Source organism: Hyperolius riggenbachi, chromosome 11 (assembly GCF_040937935.1).
Source record: "Hyperolius riggenbachi isolate aHypRig1 chromosome 11, aHypRig1.pri, whole genome shotgun sequence".
NCBI lineage: Eukaryota > Metazoa > Chordata > Amphibia > Anura > Hyperoliidae > Hyperolius > Hyperolius riggenbachi.
In genome coordinates, this window is record NC_090656.1 from 187911170 (window position 1) to 187930080 (window position 18911).

Here is an 18911-nt window from a genome sequence, read left to right on the forward strand (position 1 = left end):
TTAGGCTATGAGTGTTAGTTTAGTACAGCAGAAGTCAAACTTATTTAATAATGATTTAATATTCCAGGAAAAAAGTGTAACAATGCAGAAAATATATACAAAAGATTTACAAAAAACAAAAAGAAAATTTACAAGGATACACAACAAGACAAGTTGCAAAAATAAAAGGGAAATGAATAACGTTACCAGCGTAGGTTAGAATGTGGTTGGCGGGAGAACGCCGTTTCCTATTCGCTTGGGATCATCCCTAGCTATGCGCTACCTCCAAGAGAAGATGATCTGTGACTGTCCCAGGCTAAGTTATATAGTCCGCTTGGTGGCCTGGGGCCTTTAATGTTCCGCCCCCAAAACTAACGCAATGTCCCAGATTGTGACATCACGGCCTGCCGAGCCCCTTGTCACATCTGGGCTAGCTGTGACATGCGAATTTCAAGGCTTTTCCTGTCCTACTTTGACTTTGTAGACTTTAAAGCAATTCAAACACTTCATCTTTCCAGACTGAGTCTGATTGTAGATTTGGTCATCCTTTCTGTGATATGCAGCTTCAAAGGTTTTTCCTGTCCCAATATTCAGATCATCAAAAAGGACTTCCCTACTCCAGGTGACAATTGATTAAGGCTTCCTCAACATTCCAGCAGGCTGTCATATGTAAATTCCAGCATTTCCTGATAGCCTATGAAGTTGGCAGACTCAATTAGTCCGATTTGTATTTTGGGACAATGGGCCGTCTACATGTACACAGAGTTCAAAAGCCATGCAGACCAGCCTATTCTTCATCAAGTGTAGTTTCACAGACAATCACATCTGAGACAGCAGATCAAAGGTGACTGTCTAGTGGACTAATGAGCCATTTCCTTGCCCCAGGCTAGCAACTCAAGGTAACAGCTTCCTTTTAGGAGACATACACATGTGACACAGGCATAAAAATGAAACATATGGCTTCCGTATTATCCTTAACATCATAACTAGCTGCTATCATGACACTTCCCTCGGTACCAACAGAACAATAGTCTTTGCCAGTTATTGGCGTAGAGCTAGGGGAATCATCGTCACAAGTGTCAGATTCTTCCCAAGGCTCAGTATACTGGGGTCACACCTCTACCTATACTGGAGACACCTTACTGCCTATACTGAATATACTACTACCTATACTTGGGGGCACCTTACTGCCTATACTTGGGGGCACCATATGACCTATACTGGAGTCACCTTACTACTATACTAGAGATATTACTGCCTATACTGGGGGCACCATGCTACCTATACTGGAGACTCATTACTACCTAGGTAAAGAGACTACTGGGAATTTGACATTTTGCTGTGGGGGGGACCAGACGACTGGGCTGGCAGCCAGGGAGTTACAGGGGGAGAGGGGCCCCAGGTTACCTTTTTGCCCTGGGGTGCCCGTACTGCTTAAACCGGCCTTGCCCTTATTAAACACTATTCTTGGGCTATTCTCCATGCATTGTCATTACGCCAGCATATACAGTAATGTTTCCATGTTATTTGCTGCGTTAATCATCTGGTGATTATAGCTTGTTTTCCCCGTAGTGTGGATCCAGTCGCTGCTGACACAGCTTACATGGTGCTGTTTTCCTGGTAAAGCTGCCTTGCCCCTTCGTGGAGTGATGGCCCAAGGGCCTGCCATTCAGCAGAGGGTACTGCTGGGATTTAAAGATGCGGTTTTAGAAGACAAAGCTTCGTCATGGGATGTGAGCAAGATGGGGGGACTGCCGGTGAGTTCTCTTAGCAGGAAGAAGCTGTAATAATTAGTCTTTTTATTGGCTGCAATGTACGATTAGGAAAGCGGAGCTCCAGTGTAAATTTAAGTTAGTGTCAGATAAAGTAACCCTATATTGAGACTCCCACGCTTATTTCCTTTTAAATGACTGAGGCTGGATTCACAAAGATGTGTTGCGTCGCAGCATGCTGTTTTCAGTGGGATGCAATGCAACTCAAGTGTGAATCGAGCTCAAAAAGGAATTGAACACCATGGAAAAAAATAAATGTAAAATGAACCTCCCCATAAGGGAGATTCTTAATGGAATGAGCTTTAGGAGGGGGCGGGGGATTATTACTTAGCTGCGGGATGCTGCTGCTCTGGTTCCCAGCCAGTATGAGATGTGTCATCTTCTCTACAGAAATGGCCACCACAGCCACAGTTTCTAACTTATTGGCAGAGTTGTGTGCACTCGCTGCAATGCATGCCAGGAAATGTAAACCATGAATGAGTCCTTCTTTTTCCTTGCAACGACGGACTACATATCCCAACATGCATTGCAGCGGGTACACAAAGCAACAAAGCACTGCCAAAAAGTTAGAAACTGCGGCTTTGTGCAGAAGATAGTGCATCTCATGTGTGCCAGGGGTCAGAGGAGCAGCACCCCGTAGGAAAGAAATTATGCTTCTCCTAAATTATCCGAATGGAAACACTCCATTAATAACCTCCCTTGGGATGGATATTAAAAAAAGATAATCAGTGGTTGGCGGCTGCCTTTAAAGTCTCGTACACCTACAGGGTGGGGAGGTGATAAGACATGGGAGACGGGTGAGTGTAGAGAATGATTATTTCTGCCTGGGGTGGGGGTTGGGTCGTTATTGTCTGCCTGGCACGAGTTTCTTCTGGTGTTTGTATGGGGCTTCGGTCGCTATAATCCAGCTGATCTGGATGTATGCCTGGCTTTTCATGTATGTAAAGTAGTGATTTGCGTATTCACTCAGTGACTTGGGGCAGTGCATTCTGGGATATTCATGTGAAACTGGGCATAGCTTTTTTCTATTAGGGATTTTGGTGTTCCTTATTAGCCCTCTACCAGAACACTATAGGTTCTGGATCTGTATACTACAGCTAAGGTACTCGGTCCTCTGGAGCACTGTAAAAACAGGCAGCGCAGGTGATTTGGGCGCCACCATAGGCCATAATAGGAATTACGGCTATAGCAGCGCTCAGCGAGTGGTTTTGGCGCCCTCAGAAGACGGACCCAAATCACTGTAATTTGGCCGCCAGCAATGGCTGGAAGCCGAATTACATCTTTCCCCCACTATCCCTGGCGACCTGGAGGGGGAATAGTGTCTACCACCAGGACTTGTGCAGGAGCAGGGTAAGCCATTTGTGATAGGCGGCTGTGTAATAGGTACGCCTGTCCTCTGTTCTGCAGGTCGTACCGTAGAGTCTTTGTTCCATACCTTGTGCTGAAGAACCAAATGTCTACAGGCTGGATTATTTATTTATTTATTTATTGTATTTATAAAGCGCCAACATATTACGCAGCGCTGAACATTAATTTAGGTTACAGACAATATTTAGGGGTGACATACAGCAATATGACAATACAGGAATACAAGAAAACCAGATCACACAGCACAGTATTAGTACAAGGTAATGCTTAGTCAGTCACTGGATGAAGCATGGAGATTAGGCAAGTTATGTTCACTCAGATGCATAGCATGGGTTCACAGTAATGGAGGTGCCAGATCAGGTAGGACACAAAAGGAGGAGGACCCTGCCCAAAGGCTTACAATATAGAGGGAGAGGTAAGGACACGAATGGTAGGGGACCAGAGTTCAGCTGTAGGTTTAGAGCACTTGTGAGGGGTAGTAGGCCAGAGTGAAAATGTGAGTTTTGAGGGCTTTCTTGAAGATGTTGAAGGAGGGGGCTGCCCTAATGGGTGGAGGTAGGGAGTTCCATAGTGTTGGAGCAGCTCTTGAGATTATATTGCTGTCACTGTGTAAATATTTATAAGCTGTAGGTGTGCTATAAACATTCAGGTCTAGGTTTCAGGGACATTAGCAGCTTGTTAATTTTGTTTTTTTTGTCTTTCCCTAGAACTTTCCTCTGCAAGTGAAAATGCACTTACCAACTTGTCCTCATTGCTCTGCAGTCTTGTGTCATGTCGTGCAGGTCTACTGCCCCCTAGAGGACTCTCTGTTTCACCGCGTCATCCATGTATTTGCATGTAGTAAGAAGTCATGCTGGGGGAAACCTGAAAGGTAATTTAGAAACGTACTCATCAGAAACTATTGGTTTGTCTATAAATTGGTGAAATATGGAGTTCCAGATAGCCACAGACTGACTGCATGCTTTCCTGCCCGGGGACCATTTTGCCCTCTATGCATCGGTCACTGGGTGGCTTTATAATTACCAGTGAAAACTTTAGATTGTAAACATGGAAGGGCAGGGCTCTCTCACCCTTTTGTGTCTTGGAATTTGCTATACGTTTTAATCACCATGTTACATTTTGTCACTAATTACTATAATTACTATGTCTACCAGTTCTGTATTATGTACCGGTGTTGATATTTATTTTTGTACATACAATTGTCTGTGTTATGTACCCCATATTTCTTTCTTACTTTGTACAGCGCCATAGAATATATTGGTGCCTTATAAATCAATAATAATAAATCCAGGCAGGCAAATGTGGACAAATTTGCCAGAATTTCATAATCAGACCCCTAATGTGGCTTTCATCTTCACCGTCTTGTTCTTTGGCAAATAGGAATAATGTGATGCTAATAATTCTGAATTGATGAAAATGTTATGCTAATTTGATGCAGTTTAGAATTCAACCAATCAACTGCAGCAGCTGCTGCATTTCACTGGTATAATTCTAAGCTGTATACGTTTTAGTATTTCAGACCTATTAGTGTGTAGGTATGGGACTGTACTGTCACCCCCACCCCACCCCATAGTACAGAGTGTGGTGTATGGGGTAGAAGTGGGTGGGGTTAGTGGGAAAATAATACTCTCAGCCTGCACTCAGCAAACACGATCCGCTGGGGGATCAAGGGCCACGGTACACTCACAAGATTCTCAGCAGGGGTGACCCTGACTTGCCACCTAGGCCTAAAACTATCTAGTATATGTACAAGACTTAACATCCCTGGCTGTAATTCTGAGTCAGGCTCCGGGTTGGGAATCCACAACTCTGAGCAGTAACCCCAAACTAGACTCTTGGTGACCACCGGGACGTCTATGCAGAATATACCGTAGTTTGCCGCGGGCGTTTTCACTCACCTCCCCGGTGATCCAGATTCCGGCAGCCATTCTTCTTTCTGTCCTCCGAGGCTCTGCATCCCCCTTGTGAGATCTCCGCCTGTCCTCATGATGACGAATGGCAATCTCATTACAGGGTTACAGCGCCACCTGGAGTATGGAGGGAGAACTGCAGGGCTGGATCCTAAGGAGGTAAGTGCAGGGCTGATGCAGGCTATCTGGCGGCATGATTGTTTTTCGTGGTTTTAGGGTGTAAGAAAATGCAAAAAAAAATGCACCGCTTTTAGACCCTAAAATCTGGAAATATTATTTTTTTTTTTGTTTTGGGTAACACTTTGTTTATTGAAAAAGATAAAAGGTTCAGATATTACAGAAAATATGTGGTATAGGTAATAGAAATAACAGATGACTTTATCGGCATCAAACAAACAGGCATACAGGATCTTCAGCCAGTCTTCTAGTGGCTCATACAACAGTCTACCTTCGAGAGTTATCATGTATAGGAACAGAAGTGGCAAGTAAGGGGGAGATTAATCTCTTAAATTGAACCTTAAGTCAATGGGGAAAAATGAGTTTAAAGGGGAACTTCAGCCTAAACAAACATACTGTTATTAAGTTACATTAGTCATGTTAATTAGAATAAATAGGTAATATAATATTTTACCCACCCTGTTTTAAAAGAACAGGCAAATGTTTGTGATTCATGGGAGCTGCCATCTTTTTGGTTGAAAGGAGGTGACAGGGAGCATGAGACACAGTTCCAACTGTCCTGTGTCCTGATAACCCCTCCCAGCTGCACACACTAGGCTTCAAATGTCAAATTCAAAATGTAAAAAAAAAAAAAAATTGCACCAAAACGGCAGAACTAGAACAACATCAGAAATCCCATCATGCTTTGCACAGCATAAGGGGAAAACTGCCCGGGCAGTTTTCTTCTGTGCAGCTAAAAATGAGGCTTGAATAAGAGATACAAAGTTCTGATGCTGTGAAACTGTTAAAGAAACACCAAGCCTTTCCAGTGCTGCTGAGTCGATTTTTAGTCTGGAGGTTCACTTTAACTCACCTGGGGCTTCTCTCAGCCCCCTGCAGCCGATCGGTGCCCTTGCAGTCCCGCTCCGATGCTCCTGGACCCGCCGGTGGCGACTTCCGGTTTAGCCGTCACTGGCCGACAGGCATGGGAACGCGAGTGATTCTTCGCGTTCCCAGCCTGTATATCGCCCCCTATGCTGCTATTGCGGCCTTCTTGCAGTGACGTGGTGGAGATTGCACCCTCTTTTCTTGGGAGCTCTTGGAGGAAAGAGCAGGACACTACCGTAGAAGGGCAGGGGAACCCTTTATAATTTCACCAAATTCAAGTTCTAGTTTTACAAAGAATCTTGTGACATTCACATCTTCATTTATTACCTGATGTTATTTATGTAGCAGAGCAAGAACGATCGCTCTGCTTGTAAGGCTGAACAAAAACACTGTGACAATCTTTGTGGAGAACAGCAAATCATACAAAATAAATTGTGGATTTTGTTTTCCCATTTTCATTTAGCTGGATGGCGTTTCGATCCCAAAGTCTTGAAGGTCATAAGCCAGATGTATCAGAGGCCTCAACACAGCAGGCATGTATATATTTCCTATATCCTTAAATTGTACCCAAGCCAAAGATCAGGTACAAAATAACATACTTACCCAAGAGGTAAGCCTCTGGATCTTAATGAGGCTTCCCCCGCATCCAAAGTTGCTGATGGCGGACACTTCAAAGACTATGGACAAAGGCTTGTTGGTAATCTGATCAGGTCCACACTCCTCTTCAAACACGAGTGCGGCTGTACTGCACCTGCTCATGCTACTGCGCAGGCGCACCATGCTCACGCAGATGCACCACAGCCGCGCTCGTGCCAGCAGAGGAACTTGACCCCAATCAGCTGGAGGACCCTGGGCAGCGGTGGAGGACCAGAGTACAGCATAGGAAGCCTCTGGAGGATCTAGAGCAGGGGTGTCAAACACCATTACGTAAATGGCCAAAATCTAGCTGTGGGCCAAATTGTTTGTTTATTAAGATTTAAAAGTCTCAAACTAAGTGGCATAACTATAGCCACTATGGGGTGCCTGCTCCTCCACCTTTTGCAGAGTAGCGCATTACCTGCTCTGGTGCTGCTTCAGGTCTCCTCTGAGCTTTCTGACAGCCACATGCTCTATGCTGCATACCTCTGGCTCCTGAGGCATGTCACGTGATCAGGAGGAGGTATGGAAGCACAGTGCGTGTGATTGCCAGGAAAAAGAAAAGAGACACAATGCATCTCTGGAGCAGGTAAATATTACACTCTTCTGCTGCGCTACTCTATGTGGAGAGTTGATTGGGGGGGGGGGGGGGGGTGTTAGGCATTGGATTCCAGTAGGGGATAACTTTTCTGGGGAGGTCCCGTGGGTTGTTGCTGCACCCCGGTTAGACTGACAATGTTTCCGTCATAAACACTGTCACATTTAAAGCTCTCGAGGTCCACCTAAAATGGCAAGGAGGGCCGCATTCGCCCCTCGAGCCTTGAGTTTGACACCTGTGATCTAGAGTCTTCCCTTTCTTTATGTATCTGTTTCTGAACCCGAGGTTCGACTTGGGTTCTCTCAACGCGGAACTACAGCTTTCAGCGCTATGTAAACACACCATAATAATGAATATGTGATTTATCTCATGAGTGCTCAGAACATGTAAACCTAGAGTTTTCCTTTAACTGATTAGTATAAGTAGAAAAAACGTTTTGTAAAAATTACCTTTTAATGGCTAACTGATAGAGTTAAAATGTATGCCACATGCCCGTTTTAATGACAGGAAGCTGGTTTTATCTGTGCAGGATAACACGATGGCCGCTTCAGACTGGTGTGACGATGCGGATAACTGGGGAATGGATGATGATGATGATGATAGACTTGCAGCAGCACCTGCTGTGTCACATGTGAGAAGCTGCCCTGAAGATTCTCCACAGACAGACTGTACAGCTCAGCTGCAGAGCCTGTCACTGACTGACACACCTGAGACAGCGCAGTCTGCCAGCGCATTGTTTCACTCTTATTACATAGCGGTGGCAGATGAGGAAGACTGTGAATGGGACCCGGGCCTGGATCACGCTCGCCGGCTCCTGCAGGAATATGAGCAGCGAGGGGAGTCCTCTGTGGAGGAATTAGAAAGGTGAGCTCACAATCTCATACTGCTTGTACTTCTGCCTTTTTGAAGAAAAAAGAAGAAAAAAAAAAAAAAAAGATCTCCTATTACTGTTTTGGATGGCAACTGATTATTATTACTTTGTTTTTTTTTATAGCGGTTCTGGGTGCTTGCTTGGCTTACCAAGGGCGAAAAGGGATAATTTGCATATTTAGTAGGTGTGCATTGTGGGTAACCACAAATGTTCATTTATAACTGAATTATTGCAAATTTCCTTCTGTTTTAAGAAGGCAATTACACCAAGCTTTGCTTTTTTAGTAGGAGGGCTTTTTGGTTCCTTTTATCCCCCTATACATTCCTAGTAGTTTGGGTCACCCTGAGCTGCTTGGTTACTCTGTTTTTTTTATAGTGCTGACATCTTCCACAGCGCTTTGTCCTTCAGAGAAGCTCACAAGCTAATGAATACCATAATCCCCATCAGAGTCTTATGGCTGCCATACACTGGTCGATTGCCTCCAGATCAACCAACAGATAGATCCCTCTCTGATCAGAGATGGATCTAATGGCTGCCCATACACTGCACACAGATTTTGAATCGATTTCAGCATAAAATCGATTGACACCCTGTGGAGTTGCCACCCCTGGCCAGCAGCAATACATCACCTGTCCGCCGGCACGAGACCTGGGTCCATGCTGTCCCTTCTTCCATCGTCCTCCTCCGCCTCCTCTTCACTTCCTGTGACAAGCGGAAGGTCAAACAGTAGAGCGCCCTCTTCTGTTTAAACGTTGCCTTCTCACAGGACGGGACAGGAAGTGAAGAGAAGACGGAGAAAACGCTGGAAGAAGTGAAACACTGCAGGGACCCGGGGACTTGTGCTGGCGGACAGGTGATATTACTGCTGCGTCGGTTGTCGTCGTATCGATTGCTGCTAACGGCGCGCTCCCGACCCGCCGGCGATTGAGCTACATTTTCCTCCTGGAAAGATCGACCGATTGACTGAATTGATTTCAGTTGGAAATCGGTCAACATTTGCGTTAACGATTTCAAGTGTGATTCAGCCCACAATCCCATTCAGTATAATGACTGGGATCGCAAGCTCCGCCACCCGGGAGTGACCCATTGCTTAAAGTAGAAACGAGCCCTAAGGCCAATTTTCTTGGGGGACCAATTAACCAATCTGTTTGATAGTTTTTGGGATGTTTCAGAGAAATCCCAGTGAATATCCTACAGGCACTACGTGTGTGATTTCAGCAACTTGCATTTGCTTCCGTGAAATCACCTCTATGGGCTTGTATTAACACTTTTGGAAACACCAGCGATTCTTAGGCCTGGTGCACACCGAGCGGTTTTTGAAGCGATCCGCAAACCGCTTCCACCTTGGAAAATGATTGGCTAATGTATCTCAATGGGCTGGTGCACATCGGCGGTTTGCGGTTTTTAGCAAACCGCAAACGTGGGTCCTGCAGCACTTTTGTGGTTTACAGAAGCGTTTCTGCCTCAATGTAAAGTATAGCAATAGCTCAAACCGCTCTGGAAAACGCTAGAGCAGAGCGGTTTTCCAGGCGTTTTTGTTAGAAGCTGTTCAGTAACCGCTTTTAGGACCCGTTTCCACTAGGAGCGTTGCACCGCACCGCGGGTGTACTGAAACACATGGACGACAATGGAAAAGTCTCCACTGCGTGCATGTTGTGCAGAGCGGTGCGATGCAATCTGGGAATCTGCAGCATGCTGCAGATTATTGCACGGCCGCATCCGCCTGCAGCCGCGTCCTATCTCTTCAATTCTCTTCCACATCAGGATATGCGGAAGTGACGCGGGCGGCGGCGGAAGTGATGCAGTGTGGCTTGCTAGCCGCATTCTCATCATTTACTAGTGGAAACCAGCCCTTACTGTAACAATATTTGTAATCTGCAACACAAAAACGCTCCCAAAAACACTAGAATTGCTCTGAAATCTGCTCCAAAAACCTCTAGCGTTTTGAGGATCTGCTATGGGTTTTGGTGTGCACTGGGCCTTAAAAAGCAGAAATCGCTTCAGGAAGTGCTCTAGAGAGCCCTGGGCTTGAGTGTTGTCTTTTGTCAAAACCACTTTCTGTGCTTCTTTTCTTCTATGCTTATAGAAAAAAGTATACACGTCTACGTAGATCCTTTTTTTTTTAAAGGACTGAATAATTGAAGTAAGAAGAATATGGCTGCCATACTTATTTCCTTTTAAACAATATCAGTTACCTGGCGCCCTGCTGATCTATTTGGCTGCAATAGTGTCTGAATTGCATTAGAAACAAACATGCAGCTAATCTGTCAGATCTGACAATGTCAGAAACACCTGATCTGCTGCATGCTTGTTCAGGGGCTATGGCTGAAAGTATTAGGCTAGGTGCACACATAACATAGTGTGAAAGGCTGCATTTTATGTCATGTTTTATGTTAATGTTGTGTGCGTTTGTGTTAGCGTTTTTTTACCGCAGATGCGGTTTTTAAACGTTTTGTGTGTTTTAATGTGTTTTGGTTCGCATATACAAAATGCATATGCGTTTTGTATGCGGTTTTTTTTTCATGCGTTTTTTCTTTTGCGTTTTATGCAAATCACTAGGAAGACAACAGGAAGTTTAAATACATCATAAAGCAATTTTTTTTCGAAAAACGCATACCATTGCGTTTCCAATGACTTTCGTTATGTGTGTTTTTGATGCGTCTTTGAATAACATGTAACAAAACCAGCGTATTGAAAAACGCTGGTTTGAAAACACATAGAAACCGCATATGCGTTTTTCATATGCGGTTTTTCCTGCAATCCATAGACTTCCATTAGCGGCAAAAACGCAGTGTTTTCCGCAACGCTAGAGTTTTTGCTATGTGTGCACCTAGCCTTAGATGCAGAGGATCAGCATGATAGTCAGGCAACTGGTATTGCTTAAAAGGAGATAAATATAGCAGCCTTCATATCCCTCTTGCTTCAGTTGTTATTAAACATGTGGTTGTGATTTAATCTGTGGGTTATCAAAACAGTTTTTTTCCCAAGAATCTACTTTATGCCTTGGTCTAGCAAACAGACAAACCAAAATCTGGGAAACTGCATGTTTTAGTGGTTGGAACAGCAAAGTATTTGTCTCCTTTTTGTCACAGTGCTTTATATCCTGTAGTATTTACCTCTGCAGGAAAGGTAATCATTACTTGCTGCGTAGTCCTCCCTAGAAAGCATCTAGATCAAGATGACAGTCAGCCTCCATACCTGGCAGTTGGACTAAGCAACTGCTATTCAGAAAGTGCTTTTGAAAATTTAGACATCCCAGATAATCTCCCATGAGGAGATGGACTAGTCCAAAACCTGTTACATGTGTCAGATATCTAATGCCCACTGTAAGTGACAGCAATATAGGTAAAACCTTATTTTACAATGCATTTTACCCTGGGAAAATTGTGCATTTTATAGGTATGCATACACATGTATTTTACATTTTTATAGTTAATAGCCATAGCAGTCCGTTCACTGCAGTGCACCGTCCAAGAGACCTGTAGTTCAGCAATGGAACTTTTGCTAAGGAAAAAGTAAGTTCACTTTTGCTAACAAGAATAGAAATGGTTACAGCAGCTGTATGTCTGCTTAGTGCCATCTAGTGGCAGAAAAGGGAATATGTTGCTTAATTCCTGGCAAAAAATAACAGGGCTGCTAGCTGCATTCAGGGGCTTGGAGATATAATTTCATTCAAATTACTGTTTTGTAGAGATGCGAAGTTCGGATCTTTTCAATGATCCGGATGATTCGAATCGGATCATTGAAAAGATCCGGATCTTTGATCCGACTCTCGGATCATTTTACAAAAGAGGCATTCGGGGGTGAAATGACTAGCAGGACAAGAGAAGGGGGTGGACACACAGAGAAGGGGAGAAGATGAACAGAGGGCAGGGAGTGGACAGAGAAGGGAGGAGGGACGAGCAGAGAGCAGAAATTTTTGTTTGCACACAATACCCACATGCTGCAATCATATGCTTTACATGTATTTCACCTATATGTTCATCTGTATACTCCCAACTCCCATTCCCCACAGCATTCCCAGAAGTGAAGTGCAGCTGTTTAGAGCAGTGCAGGAGGATCATATTGCACAGCAATCACAGTGCCTGTCCTAGCCCAGCATGCTGCCTGTAGCGTTACTGAGCTGAGCCAAAAGTTTCCAATTTGTTCACTATGCACAACTGCGGAACAGACAGCCTATAATGAGCCGCACATTTCAGCCAGTATGTGTGCTCTACACATATCTGGCAGTGGCACCGATGTCCCCCATCTCTCATCTACCTGTGGCTGTGCAAGGCTGCCTCCCCTTCAACAGAGCGATCCATCTCTGCTCTGCTTCCAGGACCCCGCTGCCTGCTGAGGGGGGCGTGTCGCTCCTGGCCCCGCCCCCTTTGCAAACCGAATCACTCATTTTGTTGATTCGAATGATTCGACTCACAAAATAGATTCGGATCAAAGATTCGAATCGTTCATGATCCGGACAACACTACTGTTTCGGTTGAATCCATTTCTAAGGTGGTCATACACTTATAGATTTGCAGCAGATTCAACCATCAGATATGACAGATGCTTGTCAAGTCGAATCTGACAGGAATCTATCTGATGTGTGCCAAACACTAGGAACAGATTTCCAAAAGATTTCATCTATCTAAATAGACCATTAGATCCAATGCAACTCTATGGGCCATGGATCTGCTACCAGCAGCAGATCAACCTAAATTTTCCATCCTGTCAGGTCAAATTGGCTGCAAATCGACTGATCGATAGACTTAATAGAATCGATTTCTGATCTATTCTATAGAATTGATCGATGGCTGAAATCGACCAATGTATGGGCTCCTTAAAGGGAAGGTCCAAGCAAAAAAAAAAAAAAATGAGTTTCACTTACCTGGGGCTTCTACCAGCCCCATGCAGCCATCCTGTGCCCTCGTAGTCACCCACTGCTGCTCCAGTCCCCCTCTGGCAGCTTTCTGACCTCGGAGGTCAGGGCCACATTGCATACATTTTTACGCATTCCCGCTAGTGCAGGAACATTACCATATACATTTTTACGCGTTAGTGGTGCAACGCGTACATTTTTGTTCCTGCACTAGCTGGAATGTGTAAAAATGTATGCAATGTGGCCCTGACCTCCGAGGTCAGAAAGCTGCCAGCGGGGGACTGGAGCAGCAGTGAGTGACTACGAGGGCACAGGATGGCTGCATGGGGCTGGTAGAAGCCCCAGGTAAGTGAAACTCTGAAACTCATTTTTTTTTTTTTTTTTGCTTGGACCTTCCCTTTAATAGAAACACCCAAACTAAAAAACAGGGCTGTGGAGTCGGAGTCGAGGAGTCAGTGCAATTTTGGGGAGTCGGAGTTGGAGTCGTTGATTTCATAAACTTCGGAGTCGGAGGATTTTTGTACAAAATCCACAGCCCTGTTAAGTATTAGACTAAGGAGTCTGAGTCGAGGAGTCGGAGCCATTTTGGGTACCCGGAGTCGGTGGTTTCATAAACTGAGGAGTCTGAGTTGGAGTCGGAATATTTTTGTACCGACTCCACAGCCCTGCTAAAAAATACACAAGAAACAACAAAGTTAATCGTATAGATAAACATTTGTTTTTCTTTTTTCTTTTCACTGAAGATCTGCTTCTGTTCTCCACTGACCAGTCATCTTCTTCCTATCATGTTGTTGTTATTTACATGGCACCAACATTTTAGCCATAATGCTAGGTACACACGATACGTTTTTGCGTTCGATTGTTTTACCGCTCGATTTCTCATAGAAGTGAATGGAAATTGATAAGAGAATCTAGCGGAAAAACAAAACGAAAATCGATTGAATGGAAAATCAACCGAAATAACGCATTGTGTGTACCTAGTATAAGTCTGTACAAAGTACAAAACTGACAATAGTGTAATGACCATAGCCATATATCGGGCGACTTGGCGGCCGGTTGACCATCTGATTTCGATTATTATAAATTTAGATTAAAATTGGTGCCGCCAAGAGCATGCCCAATCGAAGATGTGACCAATTTCGGCCCGAAATTGGTCAGAAGTATTGATCGGACATGCTTCAAGATGTAGGGCAGACTTGCTTGATTGGGTGCGCGGCGGTAACAGTGTGCGATATCGGGAAGAGTGCCGAACACGATGGGACCCCAAGCGCTGCGCCCCCCCCAGTGCAGTATACTGTACCTGTCCATGTTCGCCACTGCCTCTGTGTTCATACACACGCCCCACGTGGTTGCCGGCATAACGTGGACACGTGTGTGACACCAAACAAGCTCCCACGTTACGCCAGCAACCACGTGGGGCCCGTGTATGAAGATGGAGCCAGCGGCGGAAGCGGAAAGGTGAAGTATGGTATTCTGCACCAGGCATCGGGGGGGGGCACATCTTACATTAGGGGGGTCCAGTGCACAAGGCAGCGGTGGCAGATGTGGCGTCACAAGGCTGATTCCCTGATTTCATGCTAAAATCAATCAGGAATCCGCTTACAGTGAGGAAATATATGTAAGGGACAGCTTATGGAGGGATTTGTACAATAGGGTTAATACTTTATTACCAATGAAGTTAATTTTACATGACATCCCATTTAATTAACTTAAAAATTGCGGGTTTTCATGCAAATAATGTTCCCATTGACTTGAACATGAGCTGGACAGAAAAAAAAGTTGCCATCCAAATTTAAATGCAGAAAATTCACAAATGCTATTTTGCATGAAATCGCTACAAGGGATGATCAATGAGATGCAAACAATTTCTGCTTCATGCAAATGTTACGCAGCTTAAACCTGGACCAATCAATATTGATAGGAAGTTATTCTGTTTGGTCCAATTTCAAGCTGCATGTACTGTAATGTACTTGAAATTTGTAAGGAGAAATGATTTGCACCTCATTGATCACCCCTAATCGTTAATACAATACAATGCAATGTCACTGAGATACCTTACATTACTGCTGCAAACGTGTTTTTGCAATTATGCAAATGTCATTGTTAGGGCCCGTTTTCCACTAGAGCGAATCTGCATACGTTTGTGAATGGGACTGTTTCCACTTGTCAGGATTTCTGAGCGTTTTTCTGTGCAGAAAAAATCTGCATGGCATAGCCATCAGAATTCGCATACCGCTATGCGATTTGCATACAATGTATTTAATAGGGAATTTGCATGCGGTTTTGGTATGCGAATTTTCATGCGAATTCGCATGGAATCAATGGAAAAGCACACAGGCACTGCCATGGTTAAATTCGCATACATCGTCATCCATGCGAAATTTGCATCCGCATGCAAATTTTTGACGCGCCGATTCCCACCGCACAAGTGGAAACGGGCCCTTACCCCTGCCTAAGGTTGTGTATGATGCAGTCTTGCTGGAAATGTAGCTCATATCTATTTTAAGAATATAAACTTATGATTCCAACCTTGGGCATTCTTCCTAAATGATGTTGGGCACAGCCCAGGTATTGCAGAAAGATGTGCCCATACTTATCGGATTTGTTCATAAGGTGTAGGCTATTCCTCCCATGAGAATATATTTATCTCCTATTGCAATGATTTATGTTCTGATATCTGCTCAATAAATGTGGCCATGCATCTACCGATTTTCTGTGGCTCAAACGACCATCCAATTCGCTAATTAGATTGAATCGGATGGAAATTGTTGCAGTAACATGTTCGTCCAATCAGACAAGATATGAAAATATGGTGAATAACATACACATAAGCATACATAAGTAGAAGGCAGAATTTGTATGTATGTTTGATTAGAACATCTCCAATGCCAAAGGCAGCATAAATCGTAAGGAACCAGTGCAAATCAAACCCTGTATCAGAGCAAGCACAGATAATGTTACAGTAGTACCTTATGCATAACGAGTTCCTCAGGAACAGTAGCACATATCCTCTAATGATTGATACTACAGAGAAGAATAAAGAGGGAAAAGTGTGTGTGTGGGGTGGGGTGGGGGGGGGGGTGGAGTTGTGTTGGTTGGTCCAATATTTAGGGCTGGTGCACACCGAGCGGCTTTTTGGGCGTTTTCAGATCCGCTTGCGGCTGCGGATCTGCTTGGTCAATGTATCTCAATGGGGTGGTGCACACCAGAGCGGGAGGCGTTTTGCAGAAACGAAAAATGCCGGGGTGAGGCATTTTTTGGATTTCGGATGCGTTTCTGCCTCAATGTTAAGTATAGGAAAAACGCAAACCGCTCTGAAAAACGGCACTTCAGAGCGGTTTTGCCTGCATTTTTGTTACAGAAGCTGTTCAGTAACAGCTTTACTGTAACAATATATGAAATCTACTATACTGAAAACCGCAGCAGCAATCCGCAAAACGCCATAGAAAAATTAAAAAAAGCGTTTCAAAATCTGCTAGCATTTTGCGGATCTGCTAGCGGTTTTTGGTGTGCACCAGGCCTCAGATTGATTTCAGACTGAGATTGAAAGCATCGATCGGACATCTTGGCAGTGGTGGCGGCTGCTGTCCCGCCGAGTGTTCAATGTCCTTCTGGTGCGCGTGGTCTATAAATTCTGACCTGTACGCTGGCGCAACTCCTGCTCTTCTCTGCTGTGACCTCCATGTCTGCTGTTACACTGGGCACCTGTATCAGGTGGCACCAGGCGCATGTGTATGACGTCACACAACCCACATGGTTCAGGATCTCGTGGTGACGGACATGATGGTGAAGGTCCGGATTTGCGCCGGTGGACAAGTGAGAATTTACAGAGCATGGGCATCGGGGGATGGGCATTTAACACTTGAGGGATGGCCAGACTGGCTGCAGAGGTGGCGTCACTAGGCTGATTCCTGATGGATGTCATGCTGAAATCTATCGGGAATCGGTGTGCGTTGTATGGGCAAGCAATATAGTATCTATTTCTAATCAGATGTGAAGGCAGTGATATCTGTCTCATGGTCCATCTGCCCATACATCGCCTGATGTATGGGCACCTTAAGGGTTCATTCACACTGTTCATTGCTGTCTGTCATGACCAACTGCGCATAGTGTGTGATCCATTCACAGTACTTGTGTGTTCCTGCGGATTGCAATGTAACGCCGCCCCTTTGACCATCTGTATTGGTCAGGAGCCTGATGTGGTTTTCCCCAGGGCTGCAGCACACAGGAAACTCGTTAACACTGTAGGCGTTTTCAGCTTTTTTTTTTTTTTTTTTTTACCACGCAGGCGATTTTTAAAATCGCCCACCAATCGCTTTTGCAATTAATCTTTATGAGAAGGTTCATATTAGCGCGGGCCGTGCGGCCGGCAAAGCGGTGCGTGGGCCAGCTTTGGGGCGATTCCGCCTCAATGGAAAGTATAGGAGATAAGCAAAACTCTTGCAAAATTGATTTGTGTAGCTATTTTGTTCGCATTTTAGGAATAAATACATTGTATTTATTCTTTTCCCGGGTCAAATAGTTCACTTCCTGACTTGTGTCAGAGAGTGAATTACAAAAACGCTCTGGAAAAAGCGCTGAGAAAAGGGCTTATAACAAAAAAAAAAAAAAAAAAGTCCCCCACCCAAGCACCACAAAGGGAAAAAAAATTGCCTCAAAAAAAGGTGAACGAGGCCTCAAAGCTCCTATCTGCAGCTTTTTTTTCCTCCACAGCATTATTCCAAATGCTGATGCTTTCAGAATTTCTTGTGTGATATCTAATTATACTTTTCATGCTTTTGTTGTCTGGCAGCTGCGAGGGGAAATCGGAGAGAGAGAAATATGAGAAGAATGACCTAAAGAAACGGGATCTGATGTTTTACAGGTTCCTGAAGAAGATCGCTCCTTGCCAACAGCAAATCCTCAGGTTATCCCCTTTTACAGCAACTAGATATAACCTCAGACCTACCTACTGACTAACTGGCCCATACACACATAAGGCACGTACCCAAAAAGTGACTTTTTTGCACTATTTTTCCCTCGACTGGCGGTTTATTCACTTAGTGCGACGAGTGATCGTTCCACAATTATGTATCATGGGTATGTGAGTGCAATTAAACAAGCAATGTTTTGCAACGCGTAGCGATAACGACCATCACAGCAAATCAGTTCTTTAAGATTCCCAACGACTCCTGTGCAAATTGCCACAATTGTTTGAACTTATGTTTGCACCCGTCATGTGCCGTTAAGACTTCCTGCGGTAGGAATGTGAATCACAGAATGCTCATTGGTCGGGTTGAGATTCCGTGGGTTCCCCGATCCATCGTCCGGTGAGTATGTAGCTAAAGATTGCCAAATAATCTGGCAAACAGATCGATCCCTCTCTGACCTGAATCTGTACACTGCATACAGATTTTCAATAGATTTCACCACAAAGTCTATTGAAAATCGATCAAACCGCAGAGTTGCACTGTCTGATACAGTGCTAGGCCATGTGTCTATCTACCACTGCTCCTCCGATATGTCCTACCAAAATTTTCCATCGAGTCGATAGGAATTTCGATGTTTTTTGTTTTGGGCAGCAAACTGATCAAAATGTCAATCAATGCGGCATGTTGTACTAGATTTCTGCCAGATCTGATCAGAGTGATTGAATCTGCCTGGAAAAATCAAAGCGTAGATCTGCTTAATGGCTTTCTGAAACATAGAGGAACTGTCACGAAAATCTTAAAATGTAACCACTTCAGTCTATCTGGAGGGATATATCCGTCCAGATAGACTGTGCTGCTGCCTGAGGCGCGCGAACGTGCGCACTCCCGCTGCCTGCCGTTACTCCCCCGATCAGTGAATGGGAATATAATTCCCATTCACCGATCTAAGTCCCCTGCAGAAAAAA

The 18911-nt window shown here is 44.5% G+C and overlaps 1 protein-coding gene across 2 annotated transcripts in view; it reads left to right on the forward strand.

Annotated features, from left to right (window-relative positions):
- The window catches only part of PDCD2L (programmed cell death 2 like), a 31752-nt gene that overhangs the window by 3042 nt on the left and 9799 nt on the right, over positions 1 to 18911 (forward strand). For both annotated transcript variants that reach the window (XM_068261617.1, XM_068261618.1), the window contains exons 2-6: positions 1552 to 1736; positions 3827 to 3990; positions 6537 to 6606; positions 7837 to 8171; positions 17829 to 17942. In XM_068261617.1, the coding sequence (XP_068117718.1) occupies positions 1629 to 1736; positions 3827 to 3990; positions 6537 to 6606; positions 7837 to 8171; positions 17829 to 17942 (791 nt within the window). In that variant the 5' untranslated portion in view covers positions 1552 to 1628. The remainder of the gene's footprint in view (positions 1 to 1551; positions 1737 to 3826; positions 3991 to 6536; positions 6607 to 7836; positions 8172 to 17828; positions 17943 to 18911) is intronic.